At 36.9% G+C, this 26271-nt stretch overlaps 1 protein-coding gene across 3 annotated transcripts in view; it reads left to right on the plus strand.

Moving 5' to 3' along the window:
* TTC7B (tetratricopeptide repeat domain 7B) overlaps positions 1–26271 on the plus strand; it is a 144431-nt gene that overhangs the window by 18998 nt on the left and 99162 nt on the right. For 2 of the 3 annotated variants that reach the window (XM_065063659.1, XM_065063660.1), the window contains exons 2-5: positions 537–691; positions 1870–2038; positions 15419–15549; positions 17693–17814. In XM_065063659.1, coding sequence (XP_064919731.1) covers positions 537–691; positions 1870–2038; positions 15419–15549; positions 17693–17814 — 577 coding nt within the window. Of the gene's footprint in view, positions 1–536; positions 692–1869; positions 2039–15418; positions 15550–17692; positions 17815–26271 lie in introns of those variants that run through there. The other variant, XM_065063661.1, reaches the window with a different exon arrangement.

The following is a 26271-nucleotide window of genomic DNA, read 5'->3' on the forward strand; positions in this document are numbered from 1 at the left end:
CCTGAAGAATTGGGATGGCTGGAGCCTTAACAAGGGCTGAGTGATATCTGCATTCTTACAGCTGAGATACAGGTGGTGGTCAAATACATCCTGGGGGACCTGTAACTTAAAACTAATTGCATAAATTAATCCAATGTCTCTCAGTATTCATATTTGACCATACAATAGGCATTTTGTGAAAAACACACCATTCTTTTGATAAAGTTTTTGTCAGACCTGTATCATGTCATGTTTAGAAAGCTACATAAGGCTTTTGAATCAAGTGGTGCTTTTTAAGGGGGAAGGGAAGAGTACTGACTTCGGGTTAATGTTCTAATTAATCATAGCTTAGAACACAGGGACTTGATTCTGCAATGAATAAGGTAAAAGATAAACTGGCAAGTAAAATGAAGTAGCATGTGATGTGTTAAATCTGAAAACTTGATTCAGTGTTAGTTTTGGTTAGTTTGTATTTAAAAATCAGGCAAAGGCTGCTTCCACTGAAATGTTAGTGAAATGAAGTGTCTAATATTTCACATGTTTGCTTTTATTTACAGATGACATGGCAGAACTTCTTCTTGGGGAGTCCAAACTAGAACAATTTTTGAAGGAAAATGCTCTTAAACAGAACAGTAGTCCACGGGGGCCCCGGCCAAAGCTGACTGAGGTCAGGAAACACCTTACAGCAGCACTTGATAGGGGAAACCTAAAGGTATGTAAGTATGTGTGTAAGTCAGTCTGAGCAAGAATTACAAAAGCTGAAATTGACCGGAGGCCTCTGCTGATCTTGGAGAAGAATGTAGAAAATGCTTGTCTGGTGTTGTGTTGTCATCGCTATTCCCAGAACATCATCAACACTATGCTATTTCTTGGCTTGTTGTTTCTTCATGGCTTTTTCTTCAGATAATTTTCTTAAATCTTCTTTCATTAGAAGACTAAGAAAACTGTTATTGGCTTCTGGCAGGCTTAAGTGAAGTACTTACAACCTGTTTCGTGGAAGTTTTTCTCGGAGTATATAACTGTATTTTCCTTTGTAGTGCATTAAATAGAAATGTTAGGAAAAAATGCAAAATAGTTCACAAATTTCTGTAGTAGTCTCGTAAGTATGCAGGAAAGGTTGCTTAAGTTATGTTTATGGGGGCAGAAAAGTGAGGTTAATATATGAGAACGATTTTCTGTCATAATGTTTTATGGTTCTTAACCATTCTGGCTCTTCTTTGCTTAGCTGTTAATTGTAGCTGTTACATCAGCTTATCTCTTCTATTCTCAATATCCATCTTTTCTGAGATCAAAAGGACCTTGTTTCATGGTCATCTGTAATGTTTTGTTTCCTGTGACTTGTGGGAGTATTGATTTTTCTCTTCCTTTCTTCATTTTTCCACGAATCCTTTTTTCAAGACGTTTCTTCTGACCTAATACTTTGAAACTGTGCAAATTAAATATATAGACTGTGGAACATATATCATTACGTTTTGATGCTATGTTATTTTCAACTGTGCTTGTGGTGTTAGGAAAAAAAAATCATTGTAGGGGTTGTAATGATCAGCTGCCTTTAAATAGTTTTGTCACCTGGCAAAGCTGGATCCTGACTGAGAGGTATTTCTGGTACATGTGTAAATAAATCTGTGAATATACAAAATGACTGGTAATGCTTTTCAGTAGCTTGGAGGGGTGAGATTTTTGTGGATTCACCACCTACTGCAAGCTTCCCAATTATTACATGAAGACACAATTTTGTTGGTTTGTTGCTCTGTTAGAAAAAATACCCTGAGGGTTTCTACAGTGCATATATACAGAAAACAGAGCAAATAATTATCAGAAAGAATTAGGAAAAAAAAAAAAAAAAAAAACCACAACAAAATAAACCTTTCTTATTCCTCTCTCTTCTAGCCAGAATTCTTACAAGAAGCTAACCTAATTATGGCCAAGTTAAACTATGTGGAAGGTGATTACAAAGAAGCTCTGAACACATATGCCAGAGTTGGAGTTGATGACTTGCAGCTATCTGCAGTGCCACCATATAGGCTACGGATGATTGCTGAAGCCTATTCTACTAAAGGTAAGGTTGCTCTTTCCACTATAATAATGTGGAAATAGTTTTTAAAACATTAATTCGCATCTTGTCGGAAGCTAAAGAAATTTTTGGTGTGCTTATCATCAAAAAAGTGGTGGAGTACTGTATTTGTAGATCAACAAGAGGATTCCTTGGCTCCTTTAAATTATTCAGAGTTTGTGCTAGGTTGACAAGATTTTACCTCAGTTAATATGCTAACTGTGCTGTCACCCAATCATTTTTTTTTTATATGTATTTAAAAGTCCTTTGATATGTAAATGTCACTATAGCTGTGGCTGTGTACTAAAAGTATTAGGAATATTGCTGAATGTTAAAATGCTCAACTTAAGCAAAACTGATAAACCTAATTGCTACTTAAAAATAGTAATAACATGATAAAATAACTTCAAGCAGTGCATTTCTTGTGCAATTTTATTTTTGAATTTTTCTTACCTGAATATGTATTTTTTTAAAATATTTGAAAGTCAAGTTAATAGTTAAAAAAATTTTACTAGTCTAGTCATTGTAATGTTGGCCTTGTGTCTTAAGGTGGCAGTGCTACTTCAGTTTAGAAAACTCATTAATAGGCTGTAAGCTGGGTCAGTGTGTTGAGGAAAGTGGCAGTTTGTGTGTGTGCCATAGGTTTATTAGAATTTACTGTGCTTAAATGTTTGCTTTGGTCTGCTGTGTTTAAGCCTGGGTTTGGTCCACATATATGCTTTCTGGTTGTGTCAAAGTTAGTAAACATAATTTATGAGAGGCTTCGATCATATTCACTGACAACTGGTCAAGGATCGTTTCTAACATTAGTCTTGGAAGAGAGTGGCTGTTTTCTCCAACACAGTCCTCTAGTAAATGTTAGACAAGCGTGAATCAGTTATCTATAGAGATGTCAAGGAAATAAGAGAACTAACTGATAGCACAGACAAAAGGATGCTTCCTAAATCTGGGTAATATTTCGGTCAAAGTGGTAAGGGAGGACATGGGGAGTTCTTATATGTGATGTAAACCTGCCTGGTTCTTTCATGCACCATCTGTGTCGGCTTTTAGTGATGTCCGGTACAGATAGACTTCCACTCAGCTTTATGGTTTTTGATTGTGGGTTTTGATTTGCTTTTTAAATCTACGTTGATGTCCGTTGAATTTGTCATGTTCTTTTCATGAAAATGCGATCTTGGACTTGATCAACTTTAAGTACCTAAATTTGCTTGTATCTCAAAGGAATCCCACTAATTTAATTGAATCTTTTCCCAGAGCTCAACTCTTCTGGCTCTGTGTTTCAACTACTATATATCCTCATGAGGTCAAATAAAACAAAGGCATCATTTTTTTGTAGAAAGGATTAGTGTTATTAATTTTACTTAATGTAAAAAAAATATATTAAAAAAGAATAAAATACTATTGTACATTCAGCTTATTTGGAAACAAACCAACCAACCAAAAAAAAAAAAACCCAAACACTCCCAAAATCCCAAACCAAACCAAAATCGAGAGAGACAAGAAAACCAGCATGTCTTTTACCTAGATATGGTGGGTGTTTTTTACTTCTGATTTCAAGTTTTATACTTAAACATTGAAGTCTGTCCTATCAAGCCTGATATAATCTTGATTAAACTTCATTAGTTTGATCGCTTCTACTTGGTGGCTGGCTACCAGCTTACCTGAGAAAACTGTTGGGTTTTTTTGTTGTTCTGTTGATGTTCAGAATTACGTTTTTTTGCTACTATGTTTCCAGTTTGAATGGAAGATTAATAACATTTAATGTCCTTTCTTCCCATGGTAGCAGGTTGCAACAATTTTGTCTTCTGTGTGTTCTAGAATGAGGTAGAAGTTGCAGAGCAGTCTTGAATTTAGTGTTGAAAGCCTAGGTAAGTTTAGAGTAATTGACAGCTAAATATTAATAGCATATGTCTGTACCCAATACTGTACAGTTAGTTTTCTTCCTCTTCCCCATCCTCCTGGAATTTCTTCTTTCTCCTTACAAGACCGGACTATGAAGCCTTTCAGTGTGAATTCAGAGTCTCTTCAGGGGTGATTGAGGCTTGTAGGTATTACCAAACTAAATACAAGTTATCCTTACAGGGATTTTGTGCTTCAGTAGGATTTGTATTTCTGCTTGCAAGTTCAAGGATATCCTGTTCATATAAAGATAAAACTCTTCTGAGTTTTTAGATTTTATTTCTTCGGCGGTCAGGACCGTAGTATCGTGTTATCAAGCAAAGAGGGTCTGTGCTGCCTGCATGTGACCGTCAGCCCGGCTGCACCTGCACAAGGGCAGTTCAAGATACCTGGTTTAGTTTTCCCATTTCAATCCACTTCGGAGCAAATCCAGTTCCAGTGGATTTGTAGTCTTGTATCCTATTGTGCAGTGGTCCGATACTCACATAGTGAGCTGTGACGAAGGCTTAGGGAAGATAACTAATGGTAATTTTTTAATTGTCTTAAATTTTTTTTCCTTATTTCATGTAGGATCACCTCCAAGTGCTTACCTTCTCACTCTGAGGCTTCATTCTGTAACCGCAGAGGTGACAGATTGAGTGGGATGCTTGATTTGACATGTTGTTTCTTCTACAGTTGTTGCAGGGTACTTAAATGAGCATGTTGTGCTGTAACCTTAGACAGTTAACAGCTCTCAACAAGCCCTTGGGAATGACCTGCTTTCCACCTGTCCCATCTTACTCTTGCTTGTGGAATATACAAGGTATTTCTTTCTGTTCTGCACAGGGAAGGAGGATTCAGCATGTATATATGCATGCAATGAGGTGCAAAACTGGGTCCAAGGTCAGGTTCAAGCTAAGTTTTCCTGGGGTTTTGTCTACTGATGGCTGGAAAGAAGGGGAAGAGGAACAGCAGTGGTGACAATTGTGGGGAGAGGCAATGGAATCTGAACATGATAGGGGAAGTCAGATCCCTAAGTTCTTGCTCAGCTGTGGAGAGTGTGTATATTTATGTGTGTGTGTATATATATATGTGTGTTGTGCACATATATAAACATGCATATGTATGTATTTATATTGGTAGAAAGTAAGATGTGACAAAAATCAAAAGAAGAAAATTCTTACTGCTTCTTCATACTGTCCAGAGTGACTTTCTGAATGCATTATCCATTGAGTTGGCTGTTTGTAAATCTCACTACAAAACGTTCACTAAAATAGAGTAGTCTTCATTACAGTAGTCCAGAACGTGAAATTTAGTGTCTTTGCATCCCTGTGGTCTTCAACTTGGAATATTTCTGTCATTAAACTAAAGAACTAAAGCCATCTGCTGCCTGCAGTGCACTCAGAAAGGGGATCCTCAAATTTTTAATTACATAAATGAAGTAATGCATATATATCTTTAGAAGAATGCTTTAAGTCTCTGTGTTGCTGATAGCTTTAATTGAGGACAGCATATTTAGAAGAATATAATTGAGAGGCATAATGTGGAATGATAATAAGTCAATCAATGAATTCAAAGGCTCTGAAATCCAGTGAGGAAGATTGTTATTGTTTTCTTGGAAATGTCTAGCTGGGGAAATGCTGCTTCACATCTTTCCAAGAAGGCTTTTCAATAGCAATGCCAAAATGCAACATTCTAAAATGTCAACAAAATTCTGAGAAAAACCCTATGAAATTACCTTTGAAATCTTCTCAGTTTCCTCTCCACGTGGCTCTTTGCCAGCCTGTCCTGTGCAGGGAGTCCAAGGGCCTCAGTGCCCCAGCAGTGCTGGAAAGTGGTTCCTGTCTGTCGCTCCTCCTAGGGAAAACATTAGTGTGGGGATAAAGGAACTGCTCTGTTTCATCAGATTGAAAAGCTCATGGGCAGTTGTTCATAATGGTGAGCAAAAAAAATTCAAGGAACCAGACAAGCTGTTTATGGTGGCTTCCCTCCGTCCCCCCCACCTTCTGGCAACAACAGCTGCTGCTAGTAGTGATGTTTTATGCTTAATCTTGACTAGAAGGTGATGCAAAAGTAGTCTGATGGAAAGTTATGTGCTGCTGTGTCCATTAAACCAGCAGAGAGTAGATGAGCTGTGTGAGTTTGGATTTGGCAAAGCCCCAGAGACTTGACGAGCATAGGTCAGGACTCAGCACTGTTTAGATGTTCCTCTTCCACAGTTGCAAGGGAGTGACTACCATGCAGTACACTGAATGTAGTGTAATTTGGATATTCTCCTGTTCCTGCCTTTTTTCACCATTTCCTAAAAAGTTAAAAAGTTAAAAATTGAAGTGTAGTGGACGATGCTCTTCTTTTATGTGGTAAACTTTATGGACATGTATACTTTTTTGACTGTACCCCGATTTTTTGTGTTTGCCCATAGAATCGTGTGTGCTCTCCCCTTCTACTCTGCCCTGGTGAGACCACACCTGAATATTGTGTCCAATTCTGGGCCCCTCAGTTCCAGAAGGACAGGGAACTGCTGGAGAGAGTCCAGCACAGGGCAACAAAGGTGATTAAGGGAGTGAAGCATCTCCCTTATGAGGGAAGGCTGAGGGAGCTGGGAGAAGCTGGGAAGCTGGGAGCTTGGAGAAGAGGAGACTGAGGGGTGACCTCGTTAATGTTTATAAATGTGTAAAGAGTGAGTGTCAGGAGCCTGGAGCCAGGCTCTTCTCAGTGACAAGCAATGATAAAGACAAGGGGCAATGGGTAGACTGGAACACAGGAGGTTCCATTTAAATTTGAGAAGAAACTTCTTCTCAGTGAGGGTGACAGACACTGGAACAGGCTGCCCAGGGAGGTTGTGGAGTCTCCCTCTGTGAAGACATTCAAAACCCGTCTGGACACATTCCTGTGTAACCTCATCTAGGTGTTCCTGCTCCAGTGGGGTCATTGGACTGAATGATCTTTCGAGGTCCCTTCCAATCCCTAACATTCTGTGACTCTGTGTTTGCCTTTAGAATCAAGCTCTGCATTATATCTACTGTTTTCTCTAAGGAAAGAGCTGATTGTGAAGGTGTGCTTCTGAGTAATGACTCTATATGTGTATGTAGAAGGTGTTGTGCGAGATACTTGGAGTATTAATACAATCATAGTTTTGATAAAAAAGCAGAACTTTCTTAGATTCAATGAGTTACTTGAAATTGAGTAGGGTAATTTTAAAGTGATGTATAAAACATGGGTTTGAAACCTCCATCTTTTCATTTCAATGGGCCACTTAGTGTTTGCAAAAACTTGAGAAGACTTACTTGGATCTGTTCAGCTTTTTCCCTGTCTGCTGTAATTACATTTGTCACAAAAGTGGAGGAAAATAATCTTACAAAACAGTTTTCTCTAATGAAATGTGTGTGGTTGGAGGTGCTCATTTCAAGGGGGTGTGATGAGGGAAAGAAAAATGGGCATAAAAGAAGGATATTGTTGAGGAGGTGGGCAGGTTTGATGACTCCGTGGTGGCGAAGTGTTGGCCTGAAAGCTGGTGTGTGAAGGGTGCTGGAGCTGGCTCTCTGAAGCCGTTGCCTTTCCTTCTTCTGTAGTAGCATTTAAGATAGTAGGTCACAGGAGCGGGTCATACCTTTAATATGAAGTTTCAAGAAGCAATACAGAAAAAGGCAGATTTTTCTTTTTTTTTTCTCCTGCCACAGATGTAGCTTAACCACCAGTATCTGTTATTAGAGCTGCCTTATGCAGCAAGAAGAAAGCTGAGAAATGAGGCTGGGCAAGGGGGAGAAGTGAACGGCATTCTTGAGATTGTGGTGGCAAGCCTTGGTTCAAAGTAAAATGTAGAGGAGCTTAGCACATTTCTGGCTGTATTACATATTTGATATTTAAGTATCTGCTTAGGAATGATTACCTTCTGATAAGTACAGCAGGTTCCCTTGTTATAAGAGGTTAATTTTGTCTCTTTAGTATCCATTTGTTTACTTTCTTTACTAGATCAGTTTAATTAGCAATGCTCAATTCTGAGATGGAAGAAAATCTTGACTTATGAAGAACTGAAATAAGACAAGTTATGAATCCGTAAAGAAGTAAAGACTGTATGTATGACTTTTTCAAGCTAGGCTTGTGTAGCTAGTTCCAACTTTTTCTACTCCCTTCTCTTACAAAACCATCCAGAAAAAATTCTGTATATGCTGTTACCATACAGAAGCATATATTTAGTATCTGTTTTAATAATGGCTGAAGCTAATATTCTCCTAGGCATATGGCCTCTGGGAACAGGACAATTAAGTTTCTGCAAGTGTTCAGCAGTATATAAATGAGGTAATATGCAGGAAATCACACATAGGCATTATTCAAATACCGTGCATGGCAATATCTCCTATGTTTCTAAGCAATTTTTGTTTGCTTGTGGAAGCAGAGATGAGATGCATGCACAGTGGGATATTGAGGTGTTAATTTGGGGAGGTGCAACTTTTCAGTAACTGAAATAACAAGTATATATTTAACTGGGAAATAAGCTTATTGAAATCTTAGGTAACATGATTCTGATACTGCTATGTAAGTCAATAGACATGATTGAAAAATGAGTTTATAATACCTGGCACTAGAAATCATTGAATATTTCTCTAAATGCTTATAGAGGAGCATAGCAATTTACAGAGCTGACATTTCTTAAAATCTACAACCTTGTAAACTTGATTTTAGTAAAGAAATGGTGTTTATATTTACTATAGTGTGATATATTAGTAGACTACTGCAGGTATCTGTCAAGATGGCTGTGTGGTATTAGTGTAACAACGTATTGTTAAGTATGTGAGGGATGTCCTATGTAAGTTCGACTGTAACATTACAGATTGTAGCCTTATTGCTGCAGGCTGTTCTGTGTCTCATATTACCTGTTCAAATAACCATGTTTATATTTAGATGATGTATGTTCAGTAAGGTGAGACTGTCTTTACTACTGCTGACCCATATTCAAATGTAATGTTGCATTTACCAAGTTAAATGCTTGGCGATTAATTAGTTCTATTTACAGAAACATGGAAATACACATTAGGTTCAGTGGAAGTGTCAGGTGCTTGTGAATTGCTATGTTGCAGTTAGCAGAAGATGCTGCACTTAACTTTAATCATATATGATTGTAATGAGATCTTGTGCACTGCTAGCCTGTGTCAGCAGACACCAAGCAGCTCTCCGTGGAAGAATGCTAAATGAAAGCTGGTTTAGAAATTATGCTGGGGATCTCTGGCCTCATTAGGCAATGGGTCAAGAACTCAACTTCCTGAAGTTCCCCCTTCCTCCTCCATGGCTGTGCAAATGTTGCAGCCTATCAGCAAGTAGTCTGCAGCCCTAGGAAGCCTGTGCCACTGGTACTTCCAAGCTTCCCTGTTAAAGCTTCTCTTTCCCCAGTCTATTTTTATGACTTCTGCCCTGCTGGAGCAGGGGCTGGGGGAGAGCCCAGGGGTTTGTCCTGCTTTCCTCGGTGCTGCCTTGAGCTCCAGTGTTTGAAATCCAAACACTGACTGAAAATCATTTGCTTCTTATTAAAATAGGCTTCTTTAGGACTTGCACAGTTTGGTGGTGTGTTTTTCTTAATCTTAGTTTCTTCAAAATTTTTAGAATATCTTAAGATTCTTGCCCTTGGCAGGGTGAGGAGCGGGAGAAAATGTTGGGCCAAAATCAGTGATCCTGGCCTTTTTCCTCGTGTTATGGGAAGAACAGTTGTCACAGTCGAGCCCGGTCTTTTTTCCTCAGACGTTCCTGTAGGAGCAATCCTGACAATATACGGCAAAACAATTCAGTACAAATTCCATTGTTGAACCATCTCTCCTGAGCGAACAACTTCCTTGATGACCATTCCATATACTGCCGTGTGGCTCTTCTGCTTTGGTGAAGGTTCATCAGAGATTCCTACACTCCAAGATCTACAAAAATTATCAGTTCTTTTCCTAGATTTTATCTAGATGCTGAAATTTTTTGGCCTTTCCAGAAGTTGCTTGTCTGTCAAAGGGCTGTATTGTGAAGCAGGGATTGGTTGGCACATGTTCTGTAACAAACAAATGCATCTGTGAAAATACTGATCTTTTCTGTTTAAAAATATTATTTGTGCACTTAAGAAACTGCAAATATTTAACGGTTGCTATATTTACAGGAAAAGTGGGACCAGTCATTTCACAACAGTTGTCTCAGATTATATTACAAGAAATCCCCAAATATTGTTACTGTTTTATTGTCTGCTTAGATTAATAAGTAGATGCTCACTTCAGAAAAGAGATGAGTATTCCTGTTTGTTTTTATTTTCCTCTTCTTTTTACCTTTGAGAAACTTGAAGGCACTTAGAAACACTAGCATAACTGATATTAGTAAAGCCATACTAATGAAATGCCACTGCAGTATGAGCATATGTGATAAAATGCTGTCTTCAGCTCTGGAAAGCTGTGCTTATGTTGCTCTGGGTTTCATCTCGACTGGATTTAATTCTCTGTAAGCAGTCCGTGTTTAAAAGAGCGGCTAGCCAGAGCAGCTTCCCTTAAAATTCAATACGCTGAAAAAAGGGGATATTGACCTTTCTGATGCATTTTCTGCAAAGTTAATTAGCAATGAAACCAGCATCCTGACAGTTGTCTTGAGACTTTTTTTCTCTGTGTCTTGGCTTGTGGGGGGGTGGAGCAGGGCAGGGCTGAGTGAGCAATACAAGGTACTTGAAATATCAGATACTTTGTGTTTCCTTAGATTGTCTAAAGAAAGTTCCTACTGAGTGTATCTGCAGTAACTGTGAGATGTTATTTATAATAAATATGTTTTCCTACTCCCTATTCTTAAATTTCATGCTTTTCTTTATAATAATTACTTTACAAATACCAGTAGGGAATTGAAGAGGAAAAAAATTCCTGCTTTGCTTTCTAAAAAAAAAATCCCCTGTAAGCAAGTCACAATCTTTGATTCAAGACTTCTAGAAATAAGTCCTTCCCTTCCGTGAGATGAGCAGTGTGTTCCTTCTGAGTTCAGAAATAAACTGTGGGTGTTCCTTGATAGCAGGAACTCTAGATTGTTTTAGTTCCTCTCTTAAAGTGACTAGTAAAAGTTTGCCATAGTCTATATTGTTTGTTCTAAATATATAAGCTAAATATGAAGTTTCTTTAAAAGGAGATGGAAGTGGTTTTTTGTGTTCCCAGCATTTGGAACATTTAGCAGTGTTGCTTTGCTTATCACATAGGGCAGAGAAAGCACTGTATACTGAAATACACTTGGGATTTATGTGTCTGTTTAAGGAGAACAGGAAGCAAACCCAGAAATCTGTCTATTGATGTGACTCTTCCTCCCTTGCAAAAGCATGTTTATTTACTTAAGTATAAAATAGCTTTTCACTGTTTTATCTCTGTCCTTTGGCTTGTCTACTGAAAACAGTAGATAAAACATGAGATCTGTTATTATTTGTGGTTTCTAAAATTTAGTAGCACTTATACAGACAAGGTACTGTCTGGCATTTTGGAAAATCCGCAGATATATGATGCAGTAAATGTGATAGGCTTTTCTCACCTTTGTGGTTTTGGATTTGTGTAATGGTCTCAGTAGTGGTCTGGGTGGTGGGGATACTTGGTAAAGATCTGAACTCAGCTGTGAATTCCCATTTTACCTTTGAGTTGTTTTTGACATGGGAGTGTTAATAAGTTTTCTTACAGAACTTAAAAATCTGCTGCGCCTTTTTTTTTTCTTTTTCTCTAAGTGGTTTTTAAATAAAAAGTAATTATTGGCATTGTCCTTAATGTAAAACACACTGGTTGTCTGAGAATAAGCAAATCTATTGCACAGGGACTTCTTAAAATTTGTTCTTTTTTTTTACTTATTACTGAGGAGTCAGTGTGAGAATATGTGGTGGAAGGGCTGGTCTGCTCTTGGATTTGTGAAAAATGAAATAGTTCACTTGGCATAACCTTGTCCACTGATTTGAGACCATAGACACAAGAATGCCACCTAGAGTAAGTAGATACTGTTTGGTTTCTCTTTTTTTTTTTTTCTTTTTTTTTTTTTTAATGATTTGTAAAGCTTGTGAAGATTTACAGTAAACCTTTACAAGTTATCTTTTCTTCTCCAAATCCTGTTTGTGTTTTTGACAAGCAATTTTAGAATTACTTTGCAAAACATGTAAGCTTAACTAGTACAGACTCCTATTCCTTTCACTGCTTCTCACTTTCTTTTCCCTCAGGAGTCATCTTGCTTGATATCAGGAGTAGATATGTACAAGTGTCTTCCCAAAATAAAACTGACCCAGTTCATTGGAAGCTTTTACTCGCAGGTGGTTTTGACTGAACGGGCTTAAACTTTAAAAGCTATCAATATCAAAGTCAAGGTGGAATACCAATTGAATTGGTGCAGAACAAAACAACAACAAAGTTAAACCAGTAGCTGTGACCTTTACAACAAATGTGATAATATTTTTTAGCAGTAATATGTACCTCTTTTCCCAATATCTCAAGGAAGTTGTAAACAGTTTTTTGTCTAGTTTATATGTTTTCATTTTTAATAGAGTATTGAATTGTAATTATTCCTTGTCTAATTAAAACAGAATAAGTGTCCAAACCATCCTGTTAAGTGATCATTTTGGGATAGTTCTCCAAATGAGCTTCTTTTTCCAAAGCCTTGCATGCATATAATAGACATACTTTCCCAGGTTGTAATAAACATAATAGGAAAAACACACCAAATCATAGTTGTATAATAAAGTTACCCTAAGAAATACTATTATATACTTAATCAAAGGACACTTAGAATTTTGTACTTTCCTTCTGCATTACTTAAAGTTTCTCGCAGAGCACTGAGATGTTTTCATATCTGACAGATAATTCTCAGCTAAAATGAGTGAATGTTCCTATAGTGAGTTTTTCAGATTAAAAAGATTATAGTTGTGACCATAAAGTATACAGATAGCAATAATAAATCCAAGTCAAATCTACAAATAGCCAGTTGAGTAATATGTTTCGTGTAGTGGAGGAATACTGTGGTGCGCTGGCTCTTCATGTCATTGGGAGAAGGGGTGCGCAGGAGTGATCTGCTTACCAACTATCTGATGCTTTCAGTCATTCGACATTTTTATTGCAGCTCATTTATTGTATTTTATGATCACCTCTAAGCCTGAGACTGAAGATGTTTGTGTAGGATATTGCAGCGTTTCTATCCAGCATCAACCTTACATTTAGCTCTTATCAGAGGGTCTGTCCAAGCCTACTGCTTACAGTTATCAAAAAAACCTCGCAGATATATGCTATTTAATTGAAAAATTGAAAGAAAGCAGATTAGTGTGGGCTACTCTAGACTATTTTCAAATATAGCTAAGTTTTAGGAATGTGTCAGGTGAAAACTACCATCAGAAAAGTCCAGGTGTCTGTGTTACTCAGATTTGGCAGATTTTTAAGAGACAGAGTACTTGCGTGTTTGCTACGCTTTAGGAATGTGTAAGTTTTTGAAAAGTATATTGAATTTTACTTTGTCTTTAGCAGAAAAGTTAGTAGTGAAATCAGGATTTTGTCTTAACTGGGTGTATTGCTAGCAAATAGAGCTGTAGGATATATGTTGTTTGTACTGGTAAAAGGGTGACTTGGAGGATAAAGATGGCCAACAAACTGAGACAGACTTAAGGCATCCTCTGAAGCCAGAAATGTCTTGATGGTTTATCATATGGATCAGTTATACTTTGCAGGGAGATACTGAAAGTTAATAAATGTGTTAATGGATCTGGAGGTCAAAAATACTGTATAGTTTATCAACAAGTAAACTCCGGATGCCCTGTCTGTGTCTTCCCAAGTTGTTTTAGTAAGAAAGCTATTGTAATTCCAATGAAACATACTGTCTGCACCTTACAGTGTTGATGGGCATAAATCCTTTGATAAACTATTTTCCAAACTGGGATTTTGTACTATCTGGCATTCTACAGGCATCTGCCCAGTATATAACTGTCTATTTTTTTTTTTTTTATTTTTATTTTTTTTTTTTATTTAATTTCTCCAGCAATGGATTCTCAAAACCCAGGGTGATGGAATGAGAATATGTCCATTTAAAGTGTGAATTATGTTAATGTGTTAATGTGGGAGCAGTTGAAGGCATTTTAGGATGAGCATTTACTGCTGACAAGCTGGAAGAAAGACCTGAAATAAATCTCTTAAGAATATGTGGGAAGTGCTGCACTTCAAATTAAAATAATTATTCAAATGCATAAAATATGGGGTAACTGCTGAGGCAGTTCACTTGCAGAATATGATCTGGTGGTCTGTTGCAGATCATAAACAACAGAGAATGTTTTACTAATATGTAAGAGCAGGCATTGAAGTTCTGCTAATTTGTATGTTTTTGGTTCTTAAGTATTTGATATCAAAACCGGGAAGTCTTTCATCTTCTCTGCTCCGTGCTATTGAGACTCACCTGGAGCTGTGTATCCAGTTTCGGCACAGGGAGTCAAGACAGAGGTAACCAGTTGGAGACTGTCCAGACGAGATAAAACGACTGGCTATTAAGGAAGCATGAAAAGAGAAACAAGTCAGAATGGACATTCTTTGTTGCAAGAGTGTCTTTCTCTCTCAATAAACATTGAAAAAATGTTTTGTAAAGAAAGGAATAATCTTTCTGAGAAGAAGATGAAGAGTAATTAATCCAGGGAGGGAGATCTAGGCATTAGGAAAAAATACTAATTATGAGAATAGTTGAGCTCCGTAATAATTTGCATAGGAAGTCCAAGGCATCTCCATTGTCAGAGGCTTTTAAGGACAGGTTAGACAAGTATCAGGGGTTGGTTGGTTCCTTGGCTAGATAGATGGGTTAGTGTTCTCGAGGTCGTTTCCAGCTGTTTTCTCTAATTATCTTGAAAACTACTCTAATAGAAGTGGCTTGTGGAGGAGATAGCATTGATTAGTAAGAGTTGTTTGGTTCCTATTTTAGGCAAGCAAAGACTCTCTTTTCTTTCACAGCACTGGAGTATGTATTTGGATAAGTCAAATAAAGTGCTGAGAGGAAAATACTTCTATGTTTTGATGAGAGTGAGATACCATTTACTACATTTACATTTACATACAGAAGTTACATTTCCTAACCTCTTATTTTTCTGCAAATGCATTTGCTTTTATAGGTGCTTCTGCCTTGCACAGGTACAAAGTTCAGTATTACCCTGAATGCCTTTCTTTACCTTGCCTTGGTTTCTGTGATAACTCTGGAAAGTGAAGATGTATTCAGTAATTTAAAATTGGTATAGAAAGATGCTAGGCACTTTTGTGGTAGACTGTCATAATGTCTTTTAAATCAAAATGCCTTAAAAAAAATTACTGCTTCTGGTTTTATGATTATTAAAGAGTAGCTGTTATTTATATATTTGTTAGTGTCTGTATCAGAGGGACCATACCCTCATAAATTTTTAGTAACTTTTTTTTTCTTTGTTTCTTCTCCTGATCAAAGTGGCTTAGCCTATGCTATTTTTTAGATATAGGATTATATGACATTAGTTTGTAATGCTTTGTTTAATTTTGTTGTTGTTGTTGTTTTCAGGTCTCTGTCTTGAGAAGTTGCCAATTTCTTCTTCGGCTAGCAACCTCCATGTGGACCGTGAACAGGAGATTGTTACCTGCTACGAGAAGGCTGGGGATATTGCTCTCCTGTACCTTCAGGAGATAGAAAGGGTAAGCCAGGATGATTTGCTTAACTGAAGAATTGCGTGGCTCATCTTTCATCGATGTATTACCAACATTTTGGTAACTCAGCTAAAAGGTATCTAGTATTTGTTTTCTTAGGCCTTCAATGCACACTTAAAATTGTAAGTAAATGAGTGTGTCTTAATAACTGTCCTGACTGTTCTCTCAGTCTGACCTCTCAGAAAATACTGCTAGTAGTCTAAAAAGGGACAGAGCTCCTCTGAACTACTATGTATATTCGAGATGCGGATCTGTGGCATTTTGTTACTCTATGGTAGTTCATTTATGAGCATGGGATTATGGTGTCTTTCAAATGCACATGTAGTAATATGTACATTGTATGTATATATTTACAAGCTTTTTCAGATAATTCTTGAAGAATTAATTTCAAAATGAAACTGTAAAGATGGAAAATTAATCTGGTTGATGTTTGTTCGGAGGCAATAACTTAACTGCTTTTAAGTCCTCCTTATAAAACTGCTTGCAGGTAAAATTCTGAAGTAACATTGTACCTGTCAGCAAGACACTGATGTAGCAGTGGGGTGTCCAGAACAGTAACAGGAAGTGTGTTTACTTCAGCTAATAGGTACAACCCTGGGACAGTGCAAGTATCACCAGATATGATAGCTCATAAACATCTGATTTTAAAATGTAGATAAACTTGAGATAAATCATAATAGTTCTATAAATCTGATCAGGGCAATGTTCTTGGACTTGATGGCCTGTTCGTCTTTTTATCTCATTCATATGTTACTCACTGTATCTATGAAACTACAGTTACTGTTGAAAGTACTTACGTTTTTTTCCCTAAGGAGCCAGTTGTCTACATCTGAATCTGGACTCTAGAGCTGCTCTACTTTTCATGCTACCTATGAGTAGAAAGCTGAAAATCTGAGGTACTATATGTGTAGGAGACCTCTTTTTTTGTTGAGGTAAACTGGTGTGTCAGAGCTTCTTAATGTTAGTCAGAATATAACCAACAAACAGCTCTGCAAAATATTAGGCAAATTGCTGTTTTCTTTTTTCCCTTGTTTTATAAGTTATAGATTATGAATTATGGAAAATTAAAGTTACACTCTTTATTTGGAAAGACCCTAACACTTCATTATTTAAAAGCCTCAGGCTTTTTCTCAATTTAAAAAGATACATAGACTCTCTTGTTTCCTCCTCTTCACTTGCACCATTAATCTTGTCTTCTTTTTCTTACCACCTAGCAGAACCCTTTCACGTGTTATAAATACTTAAAAAAAAGAAAAAAAAAAAGCGGTACCCTTTGTTTGTAGGAATTACACACTACTGCATTTTATTTAGACTTTGAGATGTGTCTGGACAAAATACAATACGCTTGGGGCTCTACTCTGGCTTGTGAACACTCTTAGAATGGAGGAAGCTGGCAACGTCCATCTGACGCTCTGAGAAGTATTGCTGACAGGCCTCAGGCCGGTCACTTGACAGTTGTCTTTGACAGGGTTACTTGAAACAGTTTGGGGTCACACAGTGAAAGGAAAGGCAAAGGAAACTTTGATGTGATGTGGGAATAAAAGTAATTCACACTGGTTTTTAAAGACATACACATTTTTTATTTTCTGAGGGTTTTTTTGCTCTGAGTTTTTTGTTCTGTTATTGCCTTTTAGTGGCTGGTAGACTGTGCACTGAACATGAAGGCAAATGAAAGCTAATAGCTCTCCATTTTGAGAGAGCATTTTTAATGCTGATGTAATATAAATATGCTATTTCTACACTGTTTTTTGAAAATCACTCTGGAGATCGCTTTTTTTATTTTCTTACTGTTTTCTGCAGCAGGCTTTCCTAACCTAATGGAGTTTAAGATTTTGAATACCATCACCTCCTGCTACTGAATGTGCTTTTTCTTACGCTTCTCTTTTGTATCCCAAAAGTTTCTGTAGAAGTATCATGATTTTTAGCTGCATTTCTGCTTGGTGAAAAAGTTACCTTTAAAAGGATATAGCTAAGAGCAAAAAGCTTTCTATTTAGGTGGGATATGCTATAGGCCACCACCTCCAAATGAAAGAGGCTTCTCCAACATGAAGTATTAGCTTCTGTGTAGAAGTCTGCAAAACTTTTTTTCTCTAAATACATTTTTTTTTTCCTTTTTCATTTGTTTTCTTAGGTGATTAATGCCAATTTACAGAACAGAAGCCCTAAGCCAGGGCCCACTGCACATGAACAAGAACTTGGTTTTTTCCTGGAAACAGGGCTTCAAAGAGCACATGTTTTATATTTCAAGAATGGGTAAGATTTGATTCTCCTTCTTTTCTTTGCCTTTTTTTTTTAGGTTTTGTATTTATGATCTAACTGGTTGTCATAATTTTTAGCAATTGTGAATTGTGTAATCATGAGGCCTCTTATTAATAAAGTAGTAGCATTTTGGATGAAATAGTAAGGCTGCCCATATTGTATTTACTTACAAATTGTAAAATTGTTTAATCAAGTATATTAAAAGGAAAGCATTTTATAGTTTTACTTACTAAATGTGAGAACTTAAAATATCTTAAGGTTTAACAGTTTGAAATTTCCTTTATTTTATTACTAGGCATTGTTAGAAAGTCATTGACGTATTGAAACTCCTTATTTTTATAGCTCTGATTTTATAATTTTTTTCCAAATCTCTTCAGTTATCACTTATTTTAACATTATGCTGCAGGATAAATGTGCATGAAGATCAACAGTATGTATACAATTATACAATTTCCATTGTACCCGCTCTATAGATCCTTATAGATTCTGCATGGGAGATCCTCTGTAATTTATTTTAAATAAGGCTTCCCTCAAAAGCCTAAAAATAAATTCATGTATTAAAGAAAATGAAAAAAGGATACAACTCTCCATTTTTTTAGGAGCTTCAGAACTTGGCACAAATGGTTTTTAAGTACATTTCTGACATTTGTTGCTGAAATCCCATAGTTGAAAAGTTGTTCACAGGTCTAGGAAAATGTGGTTTGATTGAAATATTGGCACTCTTGATAGGACTACTGCTTTGTACCAAAAATGTTGCTTATTCTTTTGAATACATAAACAGGAGATGAAGGGAAATCGTGCAGTGTCTGTAAAGAGTTTGAGATTTTAATGCACGGGTGGTAGAGTGACAAAAGGCTATCCAAGTTGTTAAACCCTTCAGGGATTTCAGTGTGGAAATAATCACTAAGCTTTTGAAATCTCATTCTTAACATAATGAGGTAGTGCTGCAATAATGCATGAGCTAAGACTTACATTTTAATTCTGTTTTCATCATTTAATTGCAGAAGGAATGGAATGTTCTGAAAGTTTATTTTTTTTAATTTACCAGAGCTAAAAATAAAATTTCTGGTTTTGTGCCTGCACAAAAGATAAAATATATGTATTGCAAGTATCCCAGTGGTGATCATGGTTAAGAAGAAGCTAAAATTTCCGTATTTTGAAGAATTTTGATTGAAGGCCAGGAATGGAAACAGTCCATTTATTCTGACATGCTGTGCCTAAAAGCAACGAGCAGTAGATATAGCAGATTAAGATTAATTAAGAAAACAATAACCCACTACATGACTTTTTTGCCGGGTTGTTTATTAAGGACCATCCAGGCCATAGTAATGTTTTCCTAAACCATATCCATTGGTCTGGTGTGAACCTTGAAAGGCCGATTGTATTCTAATCCTTCCCAGGGAAGCTGTTGGTGTTCCTGTTAACTCCTACATAAGCAGATAATCTTTTTTGCAGTCTTGAGTACAATGGTCACTTGCAGTTTACAAGCTAATGACACATTATAATGGTCCCTTGCAGTTTACAAGCTAATTACACATGATATATTTAATTTTTCTTTGAATCTCATTGGCCAGAGCTGCTTTTTTGTGGTATGAGAGGAAGCAAGATGTTAGGAAAAACAGCTCTGTGCCAATCATTATTTTATGTATTCCTGCCATTATATCCTTTAGTTTCCTTTCTTCATTTAGAGCCAGTTCGATTCTTTCAAGATTTCCTAATAAGGTCATTGTTCCAGGCTGCTAGATCTGTTGTTGCTTTTACGGGTCCCTTCTTGTTTAGTTTTGAACTTGGGTTTTCCAGAACTGAAGAGAACTTTAAATATGCACTTTTCTAATAGCGACAAATTTATAGGATACTTTTACATACATTTATTTTAAGAATGCTTTGCATGTTTTTTGTATTTGTCATCTCCCTTGATGTTAGGTTTATAGAAATTAGATTCAAGATCTTTCCATTGAGCTTTACAACGTCATGTTTGAATTCAATCTAAAATGGCAAAGATTATATGAAGATTTGCAAGGAGAGGAAATGTATAGGCAGTTTAGAAATGGAAACATTTCTTTTAAATAAACTTTTTTTTTTTTTTTTTTTTGCAATAGAAGCTGCAGATGTTAAAAAGGGCTTCAGTTCTGAGGAGGAGGAGGCAGTTTAAACCAGAGTTTAATTGCCTGTGAGTGATGGGGAGGAGGAGAAAAGTGTGGCTGTCTGTTCTTATAGGCAGACTAAATCTGCTATTCATACTGCAGTGCAGTAGAATCTCTTCTTTGTGTATGTTCATGAAGTGAGGCTCACACTTGGAAGAGTTAAATCTTAAATAAAAGTTCCTTTCACCAAACTGTAACCTGGCACTGGTTTTAGTCAGTTCAAATGTTATCCTGTTACCAGCATAGTGGCTGTGGCAATTTATGCATTGGAGCATGCTTAAAGATCTGAGTAGATGTTGCTGGATAAAATAAATGGATTTTTATTGGATTTTTTTAAATTTCAGTTCTACTCCAGTAAGTACTAATAAGCAACTCTCAAAATCTGCTGGAGAATTTAATTTGCCTGAAGCCCTTTTGCTATGGAGTGGGTTGTGGTTGTTCCTCTTGCCATATATCTAAGGGTTAGTTGGCTAATTGCTGCTTATAATTACATATAATTTTTGTGCCTGTGTCAGTTAGAAACTAGAAAAGGAAATAACTTATAAACTATTACTAGTGTATATAACTTATATACTATTACTAGTTTTAGCAGTAATGTGGGGAATATCGCTGACTACCCAGAAAGCTTGTTGGTCCACTTTGAATTTCCCCTTTGTTCACTAACTGTACAGAGATTTTCTTTTAAGCTGAGATACCGAGTTTTTGTAGAGCATTAAGTGACAATCTTTCAGATATGCATTATCTTGTATGAGAAACTAGAAAGTCTGTGAAACCTAACTTGGCCTAACTTGCTAAGTGCTGGCATTTTGAAAATACATGGAAAAGAAATTATCTTTAAAAAAAGTGGCAATAGTTTGAGTGGAAGGATGCTATTTTAGTGCTCTATTAAGATACAAATCTGAAATTAATGTTTTCTTCCTAAGTGTACAGAATTTTAGCAAAGAATCAAACTAAATACTCTTATCCCTTGGGAGCAGGGGAATGTTTCAGCTTGGAAATGAGTAACAAAGTTGAGGAAGCTGTTTTAAAACTTAAAGTAGGGTATATGTGCTTTTAAAAAAACATTCTGTAATATGTACGCTTAAATGTCTTTGAGGCTGATTACACAGCTTCCATTTAGTCTAGTTGTTGCTTTGTAATTTCAAATTGAAGGAGTTCAAAGTCTTGATGTTGTTCCAAGGAAAGCTATGAGCTCTGGAACTTTGACATTAGTACTTTAACATGGCTGTTCTCAATTTAAATGTTCCTGAGAGAGAGAGGACAGTGGTTTATGTACCCAGTAATCCTTCTATCCTAGTGTTTCTGTTGTATTCGTGTTATGAGATAAACAAGACAAATTTAAGTTGTAAATAGTTTTTGGTTTTGACGTAGCAATGTTCAGAAATATACTAGAAGTGTATGCTCTGAAAGCAAGAGGGCTTTCTAGTTGGAGTCTAAAATCAGGTGGCTGTCATGTGAAAACCAGCCTTGGCCACCTTCCAAAGCTTGTTCTTGTGGCTTCTCATGTATCTCACACCCTCTCCAAGCATATTGCTCTGGCAGAGTCCAGGATCCATACTGCAGTTTGGTCTGAGCTCCATCGTGGTTCACATGCTGAATCAAAGCCTGAGGAACCTGGACCAGATCTGTACCCCTCATGGTGCTGTTCCCTGTGGTGGCACTGCAGCAGTGAAGCAAGACCTTCCCAGTCTTCTCCATGAAGTTGTTTTTCAGAAACTGGCTTTTTCTCAATGGAAAATTAATGACCCCAGACCAAACCAAAAAACCTCAACCAGTTTTTCTGTATATAATTGATTTTTATCGGCTTACAAAAAGTTTGGCAAGTGCAAAAGACCCCAAAACTGACCAAACAAACATGCACAAAACCAAACCCCCTTAGAGCTAGTCTAGTATAGGACTTGTCTGTATAGAAACTGTTTCTTTTACCTGTTTTTCTTTTTCCACCATAGCATGAATAGGAATAGCATAGGAATATAGGTCTCATGCTAGTGAGGGAGACTGGATGGAGGCTGATCTGTAAGTGCTTCTCTTCTATGTGTACATCTATAGAGTGCTCACAGCTGGAGATTTTACAGTGAAGAAATCCATAAGAGAGAAGGATTTATTTAACTGCTTGATATAAATGCACATCAAGGCACTGTATGGCATGCTGTCCACTGTATTAGAGTACAGTGCTAGATGCCCATCAGTCTCTGAATCTGCTGAGATCTTGTTGAATATCCTACATTAGTCTCAAAACAAATTGGTCATTAACTACTGAATAGAATGTAGGGTGAAATTCAGGAACATGGAAATCCTATGAAGTACCACATTCTTTATAAGTGAGATATCACTGGTATATTGGAAAGTTAGCTGGAAATTACTTCTGTGGAAGTTTTCAGAACAACTTTGCTCTGGAGATAACTTTTCATGTTTATGTGGTTAGGAAACTAAGGCAGAATATATTCAAGATACAGACAAAAATGATGGTTTCGTGATTGTTAACAAAAATTAGTTTCAAAATATACTTTAATATCTGCCATATCAGATGCTTTCCTCATCCTTATTTAAGATACTGTTCTTACTCTGTTAGTTTTCATTGAAAAAACAATACATTTGAATGCAAGGGGAAATTATTATTCCCTCAGATTCAAATAAGATCATCTATCAGGAATACTTTCAGTCCTTGTCGTGTGTTTACTGCTCAGAATTGTGTCTTCAGGAGTTATTAAAATAAGATTCCATAGTGAAGTGATAGATAGAGAATCTGACAGTTTTACATGGAGGACTGAACTGCATATAAACATGAAGGAATTACTTTTATTCAAAATAATCTCAAATAACTTTGTAATAATTAATTATACAAAGCACACTGGAAGAGTAGTGTTAGTATCTGAGTCAATCTTAAATTTTGAATAATTTTAATAATTTGCAGTTGGAATTCTGACTCTAGCTCATTTTTTCTGAGACAATATTGAGTGCTTTTTAGCTCATGAACTCCAAGTGTTGCTGACTGTGCCTGTTGCTCACATTTGCAAGCATCAAATTCAAGGTTTTAGTTTTATGTTGTGTTGTGATGGGTATTAAACAAAAAGGCATTGAAGCCTTAAACTGGGGAGGGAGTAGTTAGTGCACTTCCGCTGCCCCCCGCAACATACTTGCTGTCTTTAACGCTCTTATTTTTACTTCCTTCTCTGATTCTGATTTTGTTCTGAAGAACACTGCTGCACGTGCCAGGTATCACGTGGCATGGCTGTGCCAGAAGTTTGTTGGTTTGTTTTCTTCTTGTTGTCCCTTCCCTTGCAGCTTGTATGACGGGGATCCACAGGGTCACACAGGCTGGAGGGGGCTCTGAGGGGCCAGCTGGCCCCCAGCCCTGCTTGCTACACAGCCGGGGCAGAGCTGCTTGCTCAGGGCCTCGGCCAGTGGTTCTGCCTGTCGCCAAAGATTGAGGTTCAAATTCTGCTGAAGTTTGAGGCTTAGGTGTTTTGAGAACAATATTCATGAGATAGATCACCTGAATATGAGCTGCAGTAACCTACAACTAGTTAAATATTTCAAGTTTCTTTCTGTTAAAAGTGCTTTTTCTCTGAAAGACAGTTAGTTGCTCTACCTGGATGATAGCTATTTTCACCAACAGAAAGATTTGGTTCTATGAATTTGGCCTTTTTTGTTAAATCTTTAGTAATAGTTTAACTTGGAGCTTTTCAGTATTTTTTAATTATTGGTTACAAACTACATTGGTTCTTGTTGAAATCGTGTTTTTAAACTGGTTAATATTATGCTGCCAGCTTTAACTGCAAAAATGTTAATTGACCCTGTAACTTCAAAAGGAGGAAATTAGAAGGTAGGAGTACTCATTGGTGCTGAATTTCTTTATGTTAATATTAGAAAGTCACTTGCTAAGTGTTAAGGTAGGTTTGTCAAGGAAAGAGTGCGTGTATTTTGGTCACAGTGGTGATAAAGAGAACTGGCTCTTGGAAGAACTAGGAGACTAATTATGTACAGAGCTTTAAGAAAAAAAAAGAAGACTAGTAGTAGTAAAGAAGGATCCATCTTTATTTTAAATAGTAATAACTGTTCGTAAGCTATTTTTCAAAGAGCTACCGAATTATATTTTTTTGTCTCTTTGGCACTGTCCTCTTAAGCTGCAGGCCGTGCTGTAGCAATCAAATTGTACCAGCATGTTTATATTCAGCAATTAGTGAACAGGAGACTGGTACAGTGCTAAGAAAAGCTGAATATTGTGCAGGTGTTTGAGGCTGTGTGTGTCTGTTTTCATTTGTTATTGAGATGAAAGACATTTGAAATTTCATCAGTTCTTTCAAAGTATCCATTGCTCTAGTTATTTCTTTGTCATTGACAAAACAATTTACAAAGTTGCTTCTGGTTATTTAAGATAAGAAACACTGTTAGACTGACCGTGGTGGATATTCTCTCCTGTGAATACCTTGGAGACATAATACATGTTACAGAATGCCATACACCAGTCAAAGGTTTAAAGTCCAGATCCTTTCCATTTAAAATACGTAACTGGCAGGATAATGTGTTATATGACCAGCTGACTGAAGATTGCCTTTTTTTTTTTTGGTGACGTTCAAGCATTTTCACGTTTGTACCAAACCAGTTTTGTGTAGGTTTGGTACACGTCTTAAATCTGACCTTTTCTGCATCTCAAATTCTTTTTCCAGTGCTGTCCCACTGTCCCAAATGACTTTTTTTTCTGAACTCATTTGATTCACTGTAATTTAAGCGTGAGAAGGTAAAAGTAACACTTCCTTCTCTGGCTCTGTGTTAGTGCCCATGTGCATTTTATTTCTCTCCTGTGCATAAGCAAAGTGCATATGTATAAATAATTTTGACAAAATTTCAGTGCTTTTTTGTTTACCAAATCCCCATGTTACTGCAGCATGGGTATTTTAAAACAGTGTTTCTTTGGAAACAAGTAGCTCCTCAGAGATCACATTCAAACAGACGTATGTCTGGTAGGCAACTCAGCAGTGAAGTAATCTCAATTACTTTACTGTGATATTTTTATGAGGCTATTGGCAGGATAGTTTTTAGAGCTGGTTTTATGTTCCTTCCTGATACAAGTGTTGCTGTAAGCCTCATGCGTAGGTGTGCTGCATGAATTCTTACCCGCAATGAATGACCAGAGAGGGAGTATAAAGAAAGGTGATTACTAATAAATATTCTGTTTGTGCATTTTGAAGTATTTGCACAGACTATTCTTTCCAGAAAGTGTTGTCCCTCTTTGTAGATACAACTCACATTTTGTGTGTTGTATGAAGTATGAATTTGGAGAGTTTTGGCTCTCCTCACTTTTGCCCAAGTTAATGTATTGAGTTACACTGAACATTGGTTCATTATTAATTTGAAGAGTATAACAAGAAAAGACACCTTAGTAAGTACTATTGTGTAGGAAAGAAGAAAGGAAATCTTGTCCTCTATTACTTTGGTTTAGTATGAAAGCCTGATAGCAAATAGAAGAGTTGGCAATAAAAGGACGGAAGTCTTATCAGCTGTACTGATGGATAAGTGGTACGTAAGCAACTTGAAGTAGAGGAAAACTGTGAGTGTTTTTCCAATTTTAACATCTTTAGCTAAATAGAAACAGTAGCTTCAAAATTAAACCTCTCCAGGGTTACCAAGGGACTCAGAAAATCAACAAAGGTTTGATAACCTCTTGGTTTTGTTTGTTGTTCTTTAGTTTTTTTCTTCTCCCTCCTCATGTTAATTTTTGCTATCACTTTTTGCACTTAATGTATTGCTGGTTTTATGCTATTGTCCAGTATATTACACTTTGCCTTTCATGTTGGACTTGAAGGAACACTTTGAATTGCTGACTTCATGCTGGTCATAAAGAATTCCTCTCCGAGACAGCCAGGCATGGTCAGTGGCAAGAATACAGTGTCGGTGAATGCCCCCTTCCCAGCTCAGCTTTATTCTTCATAGTTGTTGCCCCTAGTTTGGTTTCATTGCAAGAGTAGCTCTGTATTCCTCCCACCCCTTCTCTTCTTTGGTGTCACCGTTGGGAGGGATGAACCACATGCAGTGCTCAGGGTTTGGCTTTGTTGTTACTCAGCACTGTTTCTGATTAAATATCTGATATGTCACTTCAAATCTTGGCTTCTATCAAATGTTATGGTTTTGTTGATGCATCCCACCTGTTTTGTTGCTGCTTAAAACTCTTGCGTCTTAACAGGATATACTTCCTTTGTAGTTTCTGCTGATGATTTCTGACCTTTGAATCTTTAGGACAGGTTGTAAAACCATGCCCGTGTTGGTCACTACTGAAGTTCTTTGTGCATTTATCGTGCTTGATGTT

The sequence above is a fragment of the Columba livia genome, chromosome 5 (genome assembly GCF_036013475.1).
Source record: "Columba livia isolate bColLiv1 breed racing homer chromosome 5, bColLiv1.pat.W.v2, whole genome shotgun sequence".
NCBI lineage: Eukaryota > Metazoa > Chordata > Aves > Columbiformes > Columbidae > Columba > Columba livia.